This window comes from Astyanax mexicanus, chromosome 1, assembly GCF_023375975.1.
Source record: "Astyanax mexicanus isolate ESR-SI-001 chromosome 1, AstMex3_surface, whole genome shotgun sequence".
Taxonomy (NCBI): domain Eukaryota; kingdom Metazoa; phylum Chordata; class Actinopteri; order Characiformes; family Acestrorhamphidae; genus Astyanax; species Astyanax mexicanus.
Window position 1 is genome coordinate 106,142,791 of NC_064408.1, and position 15,300 is coordinate 106,158,090.

Consider the following 15,300-nt stretch of genomic DNA (forward strand, 5'->3'; position numbering starts at 1 on the left):
GTCATTAAGAACAATTCATAAAGTCTGCAACTTTATTTGATAAAGTCAAATTCTAATTTTCATATACATTGTCCACCCTGTGGAGCTGTATGCCATTACAGGGTGGACACATGGATGACAGGAAATGAAAACTACAAATTCGGGTCAAATTAGGTTTTGTGTCTTAAATATTTAAAGATTTAAAGATTTAAATATGATAAACAAAATTTTAGTAATTCCTTTAAAGCTTTTGGGGGCAAAAGGAGCAGTATTCTGATATTGCCACACCCACTACTCTCGTATTAGCAGCATTGTTTAAAAATGAAAAATGCTGAACTTTGTATGACCCTGTGCATCTGCTGCGTCTGCCTCTGTTTACTGCTACGCTTGCTTCTGAGCTCTGTGCAGCATAAAGCTATGTTTGTGCCATGCGTCCCATTGAAAATAATGTTTGAAAATGTAGCTGTGAATTTTCTGTGTTCAGAGTGAAAATTCTATAAAGCTTTACAAAGCACTTCGACATCACTCTTAGTCTTTGGGATTTATTAAGGGCTATACATAAATACTGCATCATTTACAGTGGTTTCTGGTAGGAATATACCCAAAGTCTGTTTTACTGTAAGAGACAGAAAAGCTTACAGGTGTTGAATACATGTTGAGAAAGTGATATTAGGTTATAGAATCTAGTAGTTATAATCTGTATGTACTGGATATCATCGCTGTCCTATAAAAAACACTTATCTCCATTTTTGTCGATTTTTAGTTTACTACATAATTTAAACAGACAAACTGTCCCTTACACTTTGCCAAAATTTCTGGATGAACAGACCAATAGAAACTCTTTAAAATGACCTGAAATAAATTCTTTTTACATCAGGTTTTTTTCTCTCTCCTGTAAAGTTGCTGTTGCTTTTTTTAATAACATGATTTATTTAAGCAATAGAACACGAGAGGGAGTGTGTTATCACGAATAACATCACGGCTGTGATCCGGTCGCAGGCACGAGATGTTATTCCTGATAACACATGACCTCGAGTGTTCTATTGCTTTTATACAACAGTTTCTTTTTACAAAATGAATAAAGAAAATAAATCAATGAACTTTAAGAAATTCAGTTTGAATATGCTTTAATATGGACTGTGCCTTCTGCCAAAAAATAGTTCCACCACAACTTAACTACAAAACGGTGCATGGTTCATACAGACTAACACCACGAAAGTTAACTTGAAAGCATACTTGGGAATAAGCGAAGATGGTAACATTAGGGGCGTGAAATAATGCTAATACTCTCCTCTCCTGCTCTGTGGAGTTGTCTTCAGGTGAACGCTGTGCATTTTTTGAGCATTTCTGTTTGTTTTGCTGGGTGGTGTTGGTTAGCTTGCCGGTGTGGCTGGACTGTGGGTAGGTGACCGGAGTCAAGCTATCCGCGCTTCAGAAATTCCCAATCAGCGTAGCTTGCTTTAGTTCAGCATTAAATTAGTTTAGCCTAGCCTGGCTGGTTAAGTTATCGTTCTGGCGGTCAGACGGCATTAGCCAAACGATTTTTCTTCCCTTTTTTCCACGAGTCAGCGCTTCAGGCTGCGGGCAAGTGTGCCGTGGCTGAGCGCTAGCCTGTGCTAAGCTAACGCTGCTGCTGGTGCCGGTGGAGGTGATGATTCAAAACTGTGTATATACGTCATTACTCGGCAACGCGTCGGTGGAGTGATACAAGTTTAGTGTGAGAAGGCCGTGATGTTATCACGAATATCATCATGGCTATAACACTTCTCAACCAATCAGATTGTGAGGTCGTAACTAACTGTTGTATAATGTTCATTTAAAATGGGCTATTCAGAATAGACCTTTAACTAAATGCATAATTGATATAGTATTATTTAAGTTAGGAAACTATGATAATTCCAGTCATGTGGAACCACCTCTTTTGAGATTTCACATCGGGGTAGTTTGTACTGGGTGTCCACTTCTTGGCAAACTAGCCACATTCCCAATTCTCTCAATCTGTAGATTGTTTGCCATGCTGTAGACTGGTGAATTTCTAAGTCTTTAAAATTACTTTGTAACTCTTTCCAGCTTCTTCTAAATCAACTTTTTTTGATTGTAGGACCTCTGAAAGCTATTTTTTGGCATGGCATGTCTCACATATGCATACCCTTCTTGTAGAAGCAAACAAAAAAAAAAGTTTGAGTGTTTATTTTTTTTTTTAATCAGTTAACGTAGTAAAGTTATCTTACTATGCATTGTTAGTGTTTGATTATTTTGCTTATATTAGGAATAATTATCTTAATCAGTCTTACTTAGAATTATTTCTAAGTCTTACTTACTTATTTTAAGCCATTTGATGAAAAAAAAAGTGATTTTTGCTTGATTTAAGTTTTACTTCTCTCATGTTAAGACTTTACGACTGTTTTTTTTTTCATATTACTAAGAAAAGTTTGCTCACCCAATTGTTTGTTTGATTATTTGTTTGCTCAATTCAAGCATATATATCTTAATTTACATATATTAAATGTAGAATTGGCCTATGTTTGTGTCTTTCCTCACTAGTTTGTATGTGTGCCAAATTCCAATCTGCGTCCAACACTCATGGTCACGAGTGTCCTCTTGGTCTAGTGATTGGTGTACTGAAATAAACTACATTAAAGTGTGTCTTACCCAGCAGTGTGAAGATGCAGCCCAGGATGGCCATCAGAGCCCCAGTGCTGAGTCCTGCAGGAAGTGTGTAAGCCACGGCCCCGCAGGCCTGGGGTACGCCGTCTCCGTCGCAGTCACACACACGTACAAACAGTGTGTTAGTGCTGCTGAGCGCCGGACTACCGCTGTCCACGATCAGCACGGGCAGCTGGTACATAGCCTGCTCTCTCCTGCGGAACCCGGCCCGCTTCGTCAACACCGACGCCGTGTTATCTGCAGGGGGAATTACGCAGAGGTCAAGGAGAGGTCAAAGTCATGATCAGCGGTGCATTACAACATCAGTGGATAGACTGATTGATCTGTGCACACAAGAAGATGGACGGATAAAGAGATTTAGACATTAACCCATAACTGCATTCAGTGCTAAAGAAAATACTTTAAAAGTATTAGAAAAAGCTGGTATTCATTTAAATTTGAATATTTCTCACTTGTTGCTTAGTAATCCAGTCAAAAGTGAAAATTCTAAACTTTATAATTAAAAACAATATTTGTGTTCATAAGAAGATGAGGAGATGTTCTGCATATAATTAAGTTATTTCTGCATAAACAGTTTTGCTTTGTAGGAAAAAAAAAATAAACATTTTTTTTAGATTAGGGTCCTTAAACCCTATAAAGGGTTCATAAATTATTTATAAATGAGTCTATAAATAATTACATTGTAAATACTTTTAAACCATTAATAGGCAGAGTACACATTAATTTATACTGTTAATCTTTATTTCATCCATTAGTCAGCATTAATATATATTTTAACAACTTTATTAATTTAAGTATCCAGATTAAATATCTGTCCAGTACTCATAATATGGTGTACACTAACATATCACATTAGTTTAATTATATTAAACTGACTTTTTAGATTATTGTATTAAATATGTTAATGCTGACTGATGGAAAAGACAAAGTAAGATAAGCATCCAGGCCACTGTTGCCAGTTGCTCTTTCTATCTATATGTGTTGTAACTGCTTATTAATGGTTTAACAACCTAGTTAATAGCCATTAATATATTCTTTTTTTTAAACCTATTATAAACTCTTTATAAAGCAGCTTTATTTTAAAGTGGTACCCTTTTATATTGTTGTTGCTTGACATTCTGAAATGAAAAAATAATTATAGGAGGTAATTATAACTAAATATGTATTCCTCCCTTTAATGAACTGCAGTGTAACAAAGTAATAGCATTATAGAAAATGAAAATAACACTTAAGTAGAAGGTTTAATTTAATAATAATAATAATAATAATAATAATAATAATAATAATAATAATAATAATAACAAATGTTTATGTAGCAAGCACACTGAAACTATGAACCTGTAGAAACTAAGCAGCAAAAAAAACACTTTTTTATGTACTGATTTTGAGGTGTAACAAAAAAAGACACATTTACATAGGTGTTTATCCATCATTCAGACTAACATAAATGTTTCATCCTTGTAAATTGCTTGTTAAATGGGTTGTCTTGTACCAATATTACTCTGAAAGCTGTACAGTTTAAATTTCAATATGTTTGAAAGTCATGTACTGTCCACTTTTGCTCAGCCTCACTGAATATGAGTGTGATGCTTAGTGCCAAAAGTCATGAAAACCATGAAAACATGTATATACAAAACCGCAACTTTACAGGAAAAAGATAAAATCTTATTAACATTCATTGGAAGGCAAAGTAAAAACAGTTTATTTCAGGTAATTCTGGAAAATTTCTATTGGTGCACACATCAAGAAATTTTGACACAGTATAGGAAACACAAACTCAAGGAGAACAGAGATACAGTACGTACATACTGAAAAAAAAATCTTCTGGATGAAGAAGATCTGCTTTCAACAAGCTTCTTTGTCTCATTTCTTTTCTTTCTTCTTCAAAACATCATTGAAGTTAAAATAAAATATTAGCTGTTTTGGTTTTTACAGAATGCTTTGTGTGTTTGTTTCAACTGACACTTAGCATTTGTGACATTGCTAAGAGGGGTCTATTCCTATTTGTACAGAGTTATGATGAAAATGATTTGCCTTGATGTAAATGTTGCATTCATTTCGATCTGGCTGTTCAGACAGAGATCAAATTGCTGTGCATCCAGTAAGTATTCAGAACCTCTTTTTAACAGCTACTGTACTTTATGGTGCACCCATAACTGACACAGGCATTTTAGCTATGCATGCACAGCTTGTTTAATCACCATATAAAAGCATCAGAAACATACTGTAGCATACATGAGTCTAAACTAGCCATGCCCAGTGCAGTCTAGAGGATAGAGGGTGATAAAGCCCTGCAGAACTGAGTTATCCAGCCAATAACTCTGAGAAAGGTTTAAGTGACATATTGATCATACAATCTCAAGGCCGAATGCCATCAAATTCACACAGCAATGTTCCACAATCTGGTCTAAGGTATTTGCAGAAGGGAAGAGGCTGGTACTGCAGTACAAGGACAAACAACTTGCTTATATCCTACTTTATTTCAAACACATCTTATATTCTTATATACTTGTCTAAGAAACAGGGCATATAGGGTAGGTTTCTAAATGAATTTACATTTCAATTAAAAAGTTCCCTTTAAAAATGATGTGTAGTGCAAGACTACATGTACTCTCTAATCAGAATTAGATTAAAATTGATGTCTACTGGATATAAATACAGATTTCAGTAATCATCAAGGATCCAAAAATTGGATTTCCAGACAGAAATTTGAGCTAGTTTAAATAACTAGAATAACTTAAATACCTCAAACATCAAAATGACCACTGGCCCTATCTAACACCTTGTTGGCTTGTGATCATCCATCTTCCTCTTGATTATATTCCAGAGATTTTTCAATTGTGTAAAATCAAAGAAACTCATCATTTTTAAGTGGTCTTTTCTCCCAGAGCTGTATTATTATTAAAATACTGGATGGATAAAAGTAAATAAAGGGACAGGAACTAGTTATGATGTCCTAAGAATTATGCCATGTCCCATGAAAGCTAAACAAATCTGCACCGACTGGTGGGATATGCATGTGTGGCCTCCTGCATTAAATGTGGATGTGGTTCCTGCTTGGATCACTTGTCTATTCGCATGGACAATTCTAGGCAGAGGCTGGAGGTGACGATACTTATCACCCATTGCCCTGTCCACTGTGGGTGGTAATGCCTTCTATAAAGTTTTTCTGGCACAAAAATAACACTGTGGATTGAGAAATGGCCAATGCCTGCACAAACTGCTCAAATTGCGTGCCTTGCTATGAGCATGGTGGCTGTTAATATGTTGTTTAACCTCACTCAGAAGATACAACCTCACAACTTATATACTATAAGTGTGAGCATTCCCAAGCTGCCCCTGAAATTTCACTTCATGACAGGCCTGTCACAATAACTAAATTATCGACTTATCGTTCAATAAATTGGCATGACATTACATTACATATTTTGTGGCTGTGGGCGTGGCCGCAGTGACCCGGTAGTGCAGAAGCACAGAGAGACACAGACACAGGGATTGAATTAACTCAAAACATAGCTTTATTAGGACAAATGTCCTCCAAAACTAACTTAAAAACTTAAAATAACGGCCCATTGAGGCTCTGGTTGCTAAACTTTAGTGTCTCTTAGGTTCATGTTGCCTCAGCCTACCATTCACCATCACCAGACAGGGTCTTTATGCCGGTTCAACGCGGGCCAGCTGGGACAGACCGGGGCTACATGTCATGGTGCGGTTCCAAAATTAGGTGCTTAAGCAGGAATGGAAAGCTTATTGTCTTTAAAAGGGTTAATGTAATGTTCTGTAATGTTAGAAGAACTGGAAACAATGGAAGGTTGGATGGATACATGCGTGGATGTGTAATGTGTGGATGAATGAACGGAAAATATATGTAGGAAAATCAGTAGGGAAAAGCAAGTGCATAATAGTGAGCAATCACAGCAAACATAAAAGCCAGCCTGCAAAGACCTGACAGAAAGCATTTGAGTCACAGCGACAGCGTCCTCCAGAAAAAATCAGATCCTTATAAATATCCCATTTTGGATTCTCAGCTGTGACAGAATTTGACAATAGGCGAAAACAAGAAACAAATCAGATGCGCGGAAACATTACACTTGTCTCTGGGAGAATGCATAGAGTACGTTTTTTTTTTTTTGTGTTCTACTAGAGAGGGTTCACTCAAAGATTAAATTATACTTTCAAATGCTTCCATTATACTTAAAAGATCTGATCTGTTTGTGTCCCTGCACTGCGAAAACCCTCAATTAACATTCATGGGTGTTCTAATCCGGAAAACTGCTTGCAAAGGTGAGGTAAACAGGCTGGGAGTTGTAGCTTCTTATCCACGGATGACGAGCTGAAGTCTGAAACGTCTCAGAATGCAGAGACACTCTAATTTGGCAGCTTAAGGACAGAGTTCTCTGAATTCATGCTGGATACAGCTGCTTAGATAGCAACTCCACAGCTGAGTACTGTAATGTACAACATAAAATAGAGACTTGACCTTTATCTTTAACAGATCTTACAATCAGAGGTGTGTCAGGAGCAGCACAGCTACAACTGCAAGCTGCGTGCATCATAAAAAAAACTGATTTAGACTAGTGATGGAGAGCCTGTATACAACAACCTGTGTATAGTAATATAAGTACATAGTAACACTGACAAACCTGGCATACAGTTAGGGCTCAGGCAGATTTGTACAGTAAATGACTACAGGTGTGGTCTGATAATTAATTATTTAATTATTCATTATTAATTAATTATTTACATGAACACTTCCCCAACCTTACATTCAAGTACACTTTACTCATGATTGGGTATTCACATTTTCATATTCTCTTTTTAGAACTGTCTTCTAAGTATGCATATTTATATTATATTTCTATGTCACATCAGTCACTTTCGTAATCAATGTTATTGCACATTGCACTTTACTCTGTTAATTATTTAATTATTTAATGACCTTTATTATTTATTTATTTAATTATTTTCTGTTCTTCTGTGTTTTGATTTGTCTGCGTATGTTTCTTATTGTATTACCATATGAGGCAATAAAAGTTTTTTCTATGCTGCCCTGTAAATAGGTTCTTAGAGGCTACTTCAGGGTAGTGTACCTCTTGGTGAGAGATTGCAGACTGTTAGATACAGTATGCCTTAAAAATGACCAAACATATTTTTCATATTCTATGTAAAGCAAAATCTTCAGAACTCTTCATGATAACACTGTTTTTTTGTGTGTGAAAAAGCAGTTACAATATTTATTTAAGAACCAATGAAAACAAAAAAAAGTCAATTTGGATTAAAACTTTGTATAAATTTGAAATTTCTTTTTATAATTTTTTAGTACAGAGTAGTTCTTTCAAAGCACACCTTGAATCACACATTGAAAGGAATAAAATAAATAAAGAGCAGAACTTCTCTATCTCTTGTTTCTCCTAAACAACTAAAAAATAAGATTTAAGTATATGCAAGTAAAGCATATGCCAGTTTGCACAGCCCGAACATGTTGCTGGACAGATTTATTATTACATTATGAAAAAGATCACTTTTATACAGCTCTGGACAAAAAATAAGTTACTACTTAAAATTCACCAAATTGAAAACCTCTGGAATATGATCAAGAGGAAGAGGGATGATGCCACATGCCAAGATGCATGAAAACTGTAATTTACAACCAGGGTTATTCCAACAAATATTGGTTTTGGCTTCGTTGTTGCAGAAGGATTCTTGTTCAATGACAGTTTGGAGCCATCTTGCATGCATTGCTTTTGATGTCTAGCCATAGATCTTTGAAGATGTTATGGTCAGGGGATTGTGTAGAGCCTGGGCAAACCTTCGGCCTGCACTAGATTGTCCATCCATCCATCCATCCATCCATCCATCCATCCATCCATCCATCCACTAAACTTTGACTAAAGGTACATCAGTATATCAGGCTGCTGCTTGCCCCACTGGTTTTTGGGTATAGTACTTTGACTTATGCAGTGTTATGCAGTGTTATGTTGTGTCTCTGGTTTTCAGCTTCAGACGGCACTTTAGAGCTTCCTCTGTTTACCTCTGTTGTCTCTCAGGGTGAAGTTGTGGTTGCTGCCAGCAGGCAGAGCGAGGGAAAAGTAGAAGCGATGGCCACTGGGAGGCTCGTCTTTATCCACGGCGCTGATGGTCTGGATCACCTGAGGACATGAAGAAAGACAAAAGCAGCTTCAGACACTACGAGAAACCAACAGACACCACTGACAGCTTGATCGTGCATGTGTGATTTGATGGACTGCCTCCAGAAAAGACTGCTAAGAATTATTATTATTATAAAAAACAGGAAGTCTGGAGCGGCAAATGGATTATTTATTCATTTATTTAACAAATTTCACAAGACAATATACAGCAATTTATTATTGCTCCATACAGAAATGACTGGGCGTACAATTTTATGATCCGCAACACTGCAGCAAGTACAGTATCAAGCTGTTGTGATGAAGCTACTGTGAGCCATCACATCCTTGATTAAATAAAATACGGCGTCGACATCAATAACATACTGCAGGTGCAATGTCTGCCAAAGTTCGGGGACAACTTAAACCTAACTTAGCACATTAAATATAAATAACTCTTCAGATCTTTACTTTTTCTTTGCTAACAGGAGAAGGCAGGAAGACGGTAAAAGTCACAGAGAAGACATGAGCTAAGTACATAAATACGATTATTTATATTATGTATTTGCAATGACTGAACTGTAGCTGACAGTTTGACAGCTATCATGTGTCTTCGGCTATTACAAATGTGCTGTTTCTCATTTACAAGGTGTATGTCAGTTATAAACAAATATTAATAACCTCAAGGAGAGAAATTCCCCCTGTGAAACTGTTTGAAGCTTATGAGCAAATGTCAGCTTGCATAGATTGTTTCTGTCAACAAACTGCTGCATACTGTACTGTATATTTAAACTTCTCCAAAAGTATTAGAACAGCAAGGCCAAGTTCTTTTCTTTCGGGATTGGATTTCACATCTTTCAAAAGATAAACATGACATGAGAAACCATACATTTTCATTTCCTGATATTTACATATATATACAGTTAATAGTGAATGTGCACTTTTGGCTTGGATCGTAGATTTAGCATATTGCATATATGCATACTGGTGCCATGGGTGAAGCAGATTCGCAGTAAGTGAATGTTAAGTTAATTCTATTTGTTCTCTCACTTAATGTTATTAGAGCCTGCTAGAGTAGTTAAACAAGGTATCTTATTCTTAGTAACTGAATATCTCACTCAAGTTTAGTGAACAAGTCAGCCTTAGCAGCCTGAGTTTTTCCTTTCCACCTAAAATTTCACCTTAAATGTTCAAGGATTCAAGGATACAAGTAAAATCTGTGAACATTTAAGGTGGAATTTAAGGTGGAAGGAAAAAATAAGCTTTACTAGTAGTTCCAAACTGTACAAACAAGCTGTAATTTTAGTCAAGTTAACAATATCAACAAGTTCTATTTTTCTCATACATACATGTTACTAGAGCCTTCTAGAGTAGATAACCAAGGCATGTTTTCTTTTTAGTAAATTTATATCACACTCATGTTTAGCAAGTTTTCCATTTAAGCTCAGTTGAATATTTATACATTGCATACAGTATTGCTGTTTTATTAAATAATGATATTAAAGTAACTTTCTTCATGGTTAATTCCTCATGTAAACATTTATATTGTAAGTAATTGTAGGGTTTGTGTTAATTATACAATTTCAAAATTAGTACAAAGACATTTTGGATTATTAAACAAATGCTGTAAATGTAATTTTTTCCCTTTTTGTCTGATTACAATTGATTATCAAAATAACTCTTGTGTCATGTCTGGTGCTGAAAGCACACCTTGCAGGCCTAGTTGCAGGCCTAATTCAAGCTACTAATCAGGAATAAGTATCTGAACCTGAAGGATTTCCAGAATTTTCTTTTTGAGATCAGTAAAGTATCTATCTGTATGTACAAAGACGAGCTACAAAAGTTCTGGAACCAAGTTTTATGGATTGATCAGTGGTCATAGGACGATGCCCACAGGACACTGTTTGTGGACTATTCTTAATACAGCAGAGATACTTAGGTGTTTAAAAACACCAGCAGCATTGCTGTGTCAACCATTTTAATAATAGCTGCTCTGTGGTTATCTCTCCTGTGAGGTCCTGACCAATAAAAAAGAACAGGGTGAAAGGAGGATGGATAATAAAGTATGCAAAGAATCAGATACAGGACTACATTCTGTAATTATAGAACTACAAAGTGCCCTTTATATGGGCAGTGGAGCTAAAAAATGGAAAGTGGGTGTAGAAACAAGAAGGGAATACAAGAATATAATAAAATGCTTGATTGGTATATTTTAAAATAAAAAAAAATAAAACACACACACATACATACAGTAAAACGACTTGTGGGATTTTAACCCTATGTTAGGTTGTGCCCCATAACTCCCTTTTCCACTTCTGTCACTGTCTGTCTACCTGCCACAGACTTTAGTGCTCTCACAAAAGACTACATTTCCCAGCATACACCTGTGTCTAACCTTCCGGCCATTGTTGAGCATGAGAGGCTTTAGCGTTCTAGCTCGCTGGCTTTCTAATTAGTTCACGTGTCTTTCCCAGTATAAATAGCCCCTGTTTTCATTTACTAGTTGTGTGGTATTAAATCTATTCCCATAACTCTTCTACTTTGTTTTTTTTTTTTTTGGAACTGGCAATATATCCACATCTGATGCTCAGATTAGATGCTCATACTGTATAAAAGGACTGAAGTGCCTAATATATTTTTTGATCTGCTAATGTAAGGAGAGCTACTTTGAGTTCCGTAAGTATTTGAACGAAATGTTCTGAAATGCATCTGAAAGCAGTAAAGTGAGTGTGTAACTAGTGCGCTCACAAAAGACTACATTTCCCAGGATACACCTGTGTCTAACCTCCCGTACATTGCATGAGATGCTTCAGCGGCCTTCTAATTAGTTCACGTGTCTTCCCCAGTATAAATAGCCCCTGTTTTCATTTACTAGTTATTTACTAGTTATTAATACTAGGTATTAAATCTATTCCCAAAGCTTTTCTACTTTGCGTTTATTTTTTATTTTTTTGTGGTTGTTGTTGTTGTAGTTGTTTTTAACCATTTGTTACTGACTCGTTTTTTGTATCTCCAGCCTTTTTGTTCCAGACCCTTTTTTGTACTTTAGACTACTATTTTGCTTTGCCCTATTACTTGTTTATTGGGTTCCCTGTGTATGACCTTCTTGTTTGTTTATACTGCCCTTTGGTTGCTGATCTTGCCTGTCCCTGTCTATTCTTATAAGTTTAACCCCTTATTTTATACATTTAATAATTGTGTGTTTGGTATCCGCACTTGTCTGTCTTGTGTTTGGCTACCATGACACCACTGTTGCACTGTTGTATTGTAGGTCTGAACTGAAATGTCACTGTGCATTCCATCTATTTTTAAGCTGAGAGTTGTTTACATCAAGGACACAATTAATGTTTCAACCTCTCGCTCAAAGAGAAAACATCTTCTCTTCACTGACACGTTATAAAAAAAGGATCTCCAGATGATTTGTCCAGACATGTCGAGCGCCCACTCTTATAAATTGCATTATTATTCATTTGCGAGAAGCTAAAGATGGCAGCTAGATGCGAATAAAACACACCTTGATTTATTTCACACATTGAAGTCGATTTGTTTTGAAAGAGGCCAAAGTTTTAAATATAAGTGATACCACTTATCGCTTATAATTGTACTAAGTGGTTATTTGGCAGCAGCGATGGGCTGATCTCGAGAGAGGAATTTTTTAAGCTGATCTAAATCTTCGGGGGTAGACGAGGATCAATACCAGCTGATTAACTTATGAGGACACCGTTGTCTTATGAAGAGATTGCAGGCTTTGGCCAGCTGGCCATTGATCTAGATAATGGTATACAAATGAAAGCTGGTGAAACAACAGTGGACTAAGCTGGTGTAAAAACAAGAGCTGCACAACACAATCAGTCAGTAAATCCTCTCAGACACACTATATCACTATCCCTGTAGATACATTAGCAAGTGGAAGGTGGAACCGGCAATATATCCACATCTGATGCTCAGTATGTATAAGACATCGCTACATCACATCCACTAGCATCTAAACAGCAGCTTCTCTTCCCTCCCCTGGGTCCAAGCACAGTCTTTCAGCTTCACAACAACCCCCAGCCTGATAAAGCGAGAAACGCTGCCACACATGGTGCTCAGTTGGATTTCAGATGCTCATACTGTACATGAATTTTTGATCTGCTAATGTAAGGAGAGCTACTATGAGTTCCATAAGTATTTGAACGAAATGTTCTGAAATGCATCTGAAAGCAGTAAAGTGAGTGTGTAGGTCTAAATGTTCATTTAGAGGCAGGCGACAACTGTTGATTGGTTGGAAGATGAACTGATGTAATATTAGAGTCTCCTAGTAGAACTTTTGCAAAAGCTTTCATTTAATTTGCAGTGCACTGACTGGGTTTTTTTGAGTGGGTTGAGAGACAGTTGTTAAAAGAATGTTAATTATACTGATTATTAGACTAGTGAAAAATATATTTTTTTAACAAAATGTATGTTTTTATTAACTGTCCCTGAATTACGTAATTAAGCATTTCCAAGAACTTCCATTAACATGCTTAATACTTGGTTGACCACAGAGACATGCCAAAAGCAATTGTCAGCAGTTTGTAATCTGGTCATGTAGTGTTACCTCAGAAGACAACTAACTTGGAACACCAGCACTGTGTAAGTATTGAGGTGATATCTTGTGAGTGAGGGTAAACACTGACCAACATGCTAATAGTAAGACGATGCAAGGTACTGGAGTTGAGAAGGGCTTTATAGTGGGTGCCAGTTCTTTCTCTCTCTCGCTCTGCTCTCTTCTAATTCCTACATAGCTCCTGATCCCACCCACTACAGGCTTGTAACAGGCTATTTAAACCAATCAGCTTGCAACAATGAAACAGATACGAGTGAATTATATGTGAGCACAAATAAACTATTGTAGAAATAAAAATGAACTTTTTTATAATTTCCTTTAAACCTTATTTAAATAACGAGGAAATTCAACATGGCTACATAATATTTTATGTTAAATTTGAAAAAAGGATCCAAGAAAAGTGGACATGAGGACATGCCCCTCTGAGATTTAAAAAATATGTGAGTTTATGTGCATTTAAATGTTCCTTGATGCATAGTGTCAGATTTATCTCAGATGGCATTACTCCCACAGTGGACAGGGCAGTGGGTGGTAATAATAATGGCTAGAACTGTCCATTTGGATAGTCAAGAAGCTGGCAGTACAGGAGGCCCCACGTGCATATCTTATTGGTCAATATGATAGTGTAATTTAGCTGACATGGGACATGGCAAAAGTCACGGGACACAATTCTAATTCACTGTCAGCATAATTTGCACTCGACTGAATTTGAATTATTCATGCAAAAGTGATCTAAGTAAGTCATTATCAACTAAACTGCTCTTTTTGTATTAATTCAGCATAACTCCTACTCCTATGTGGACAATGACCTTTACACACACTGAAATGAGGATTTTGACCAAGCCATTCAGAAGCCATGAGCATTAATATTGGCCCTTTGCGGCAATAACAGCCTCCACTCATTGGGGATGGCTTTGCACAAAATTGTGAAGTGTGTCTCTGGGAATTTGTGGCCATTCAGTAAAAGGGCATGTGTGAGGTCAGGCACTGATGTTGGACAAGAAGGCCTGACTTTCAGTCTTTGTTTCAGTTTATCCCAAAGGTCTTTAGTGGGGTTGAGGTCAGGGCTCTATGCAGTCAAACCACGTCTTTATGAACCTCGCTTTGTGCACAGAAGCAGAGTCATGCTGTTACTGTTGCCACAATGTTTAAAGGATATATTTATTTCAAAAGGCATTGTTTGTTGTAGCTAAAAATGGAAAAAAATCTGTGATATGTGATAAAGAAATAATCGTTGTTATTAATTGCTTCACGGTATCCACATTTGTAGAATATATAAAACTAACTCCGCCTCAATAATTATGTAGAGTAAAGACATTTAACACTGCTAACTGTATATCCCTCTCAAGAGTGCATCATTAAACTCAATACAGTAAGCATCAACATACAGCAGAGCTAACAATCACCACGAACAACACAAAAGGTTGCAGGTGGTGATTGTCCAACATCCTTACATTTTTATTAGCTCTTGTTGCTAAATGCAATCGAATCCTCACAAATTCTGGACCCAGAGATTGTAATGTATTTTAATGTATATAATACATTTGTTTTAATTCTGAGTTCTTCTATTACACATAACAAACAAACAAAAAACACAAAACCACTGCACCTCATACCGGAGCTATTTGGGTATGTGACGGTTATTTTGGAAGAGTGTGAAATGAGCTCTGGGTTAGATCCACTCTAATAATAGGTCTCTTGTCCAAATGGTTTGACTCTTTCACGCATTCTCAATTTGGAATTTTGCCACAAATTAGACACACTTGTTCTTGCCCTGATTTCAAGGCTGGATTTCACATTTCACATTGTTTCTTCTTACAGGTGTATTTAGACATAAGGAATAAAATCACTGCATTTATTTAGCTGTTTCTTAATCTCCAATTAATTCATAATGATCACTTTCCATTATCACTATCCATCCATTCATACACACATCCATCA

The 15,300-nt window shown here is 36.4% G+C and overlaps 1 protein-coding gene across 1 annotated transcript in view; it reads right to left on the reverse strand.

Annotated features, from left to right (window-relative positions):
- LOC103044085 (cadherin 7a) overlaps positions 1 to 15,300 on the reverse strand; it is a 261,452-nt gene that overhangs the window by 30,590 nt on the left and 215,562 nt on the right. Inside the window, exons 10-11 of the mRNA XM_022680284.2 lie at positions 8,678 to 8,795; positions 2,632 to 2,883 (exon numbers count right to left, since the gene is read on the reverse strand). Coding sequence (XP_022536005.2) covers positions 2,632 to 2,883; positions 8,678 to 8,795 — 370 coding nt within the window. The remainder of the gene's footprint in view (positions 1 to 2,631; positions 2,884 to 8,677; positions 8,796 to 15,300) is intronic.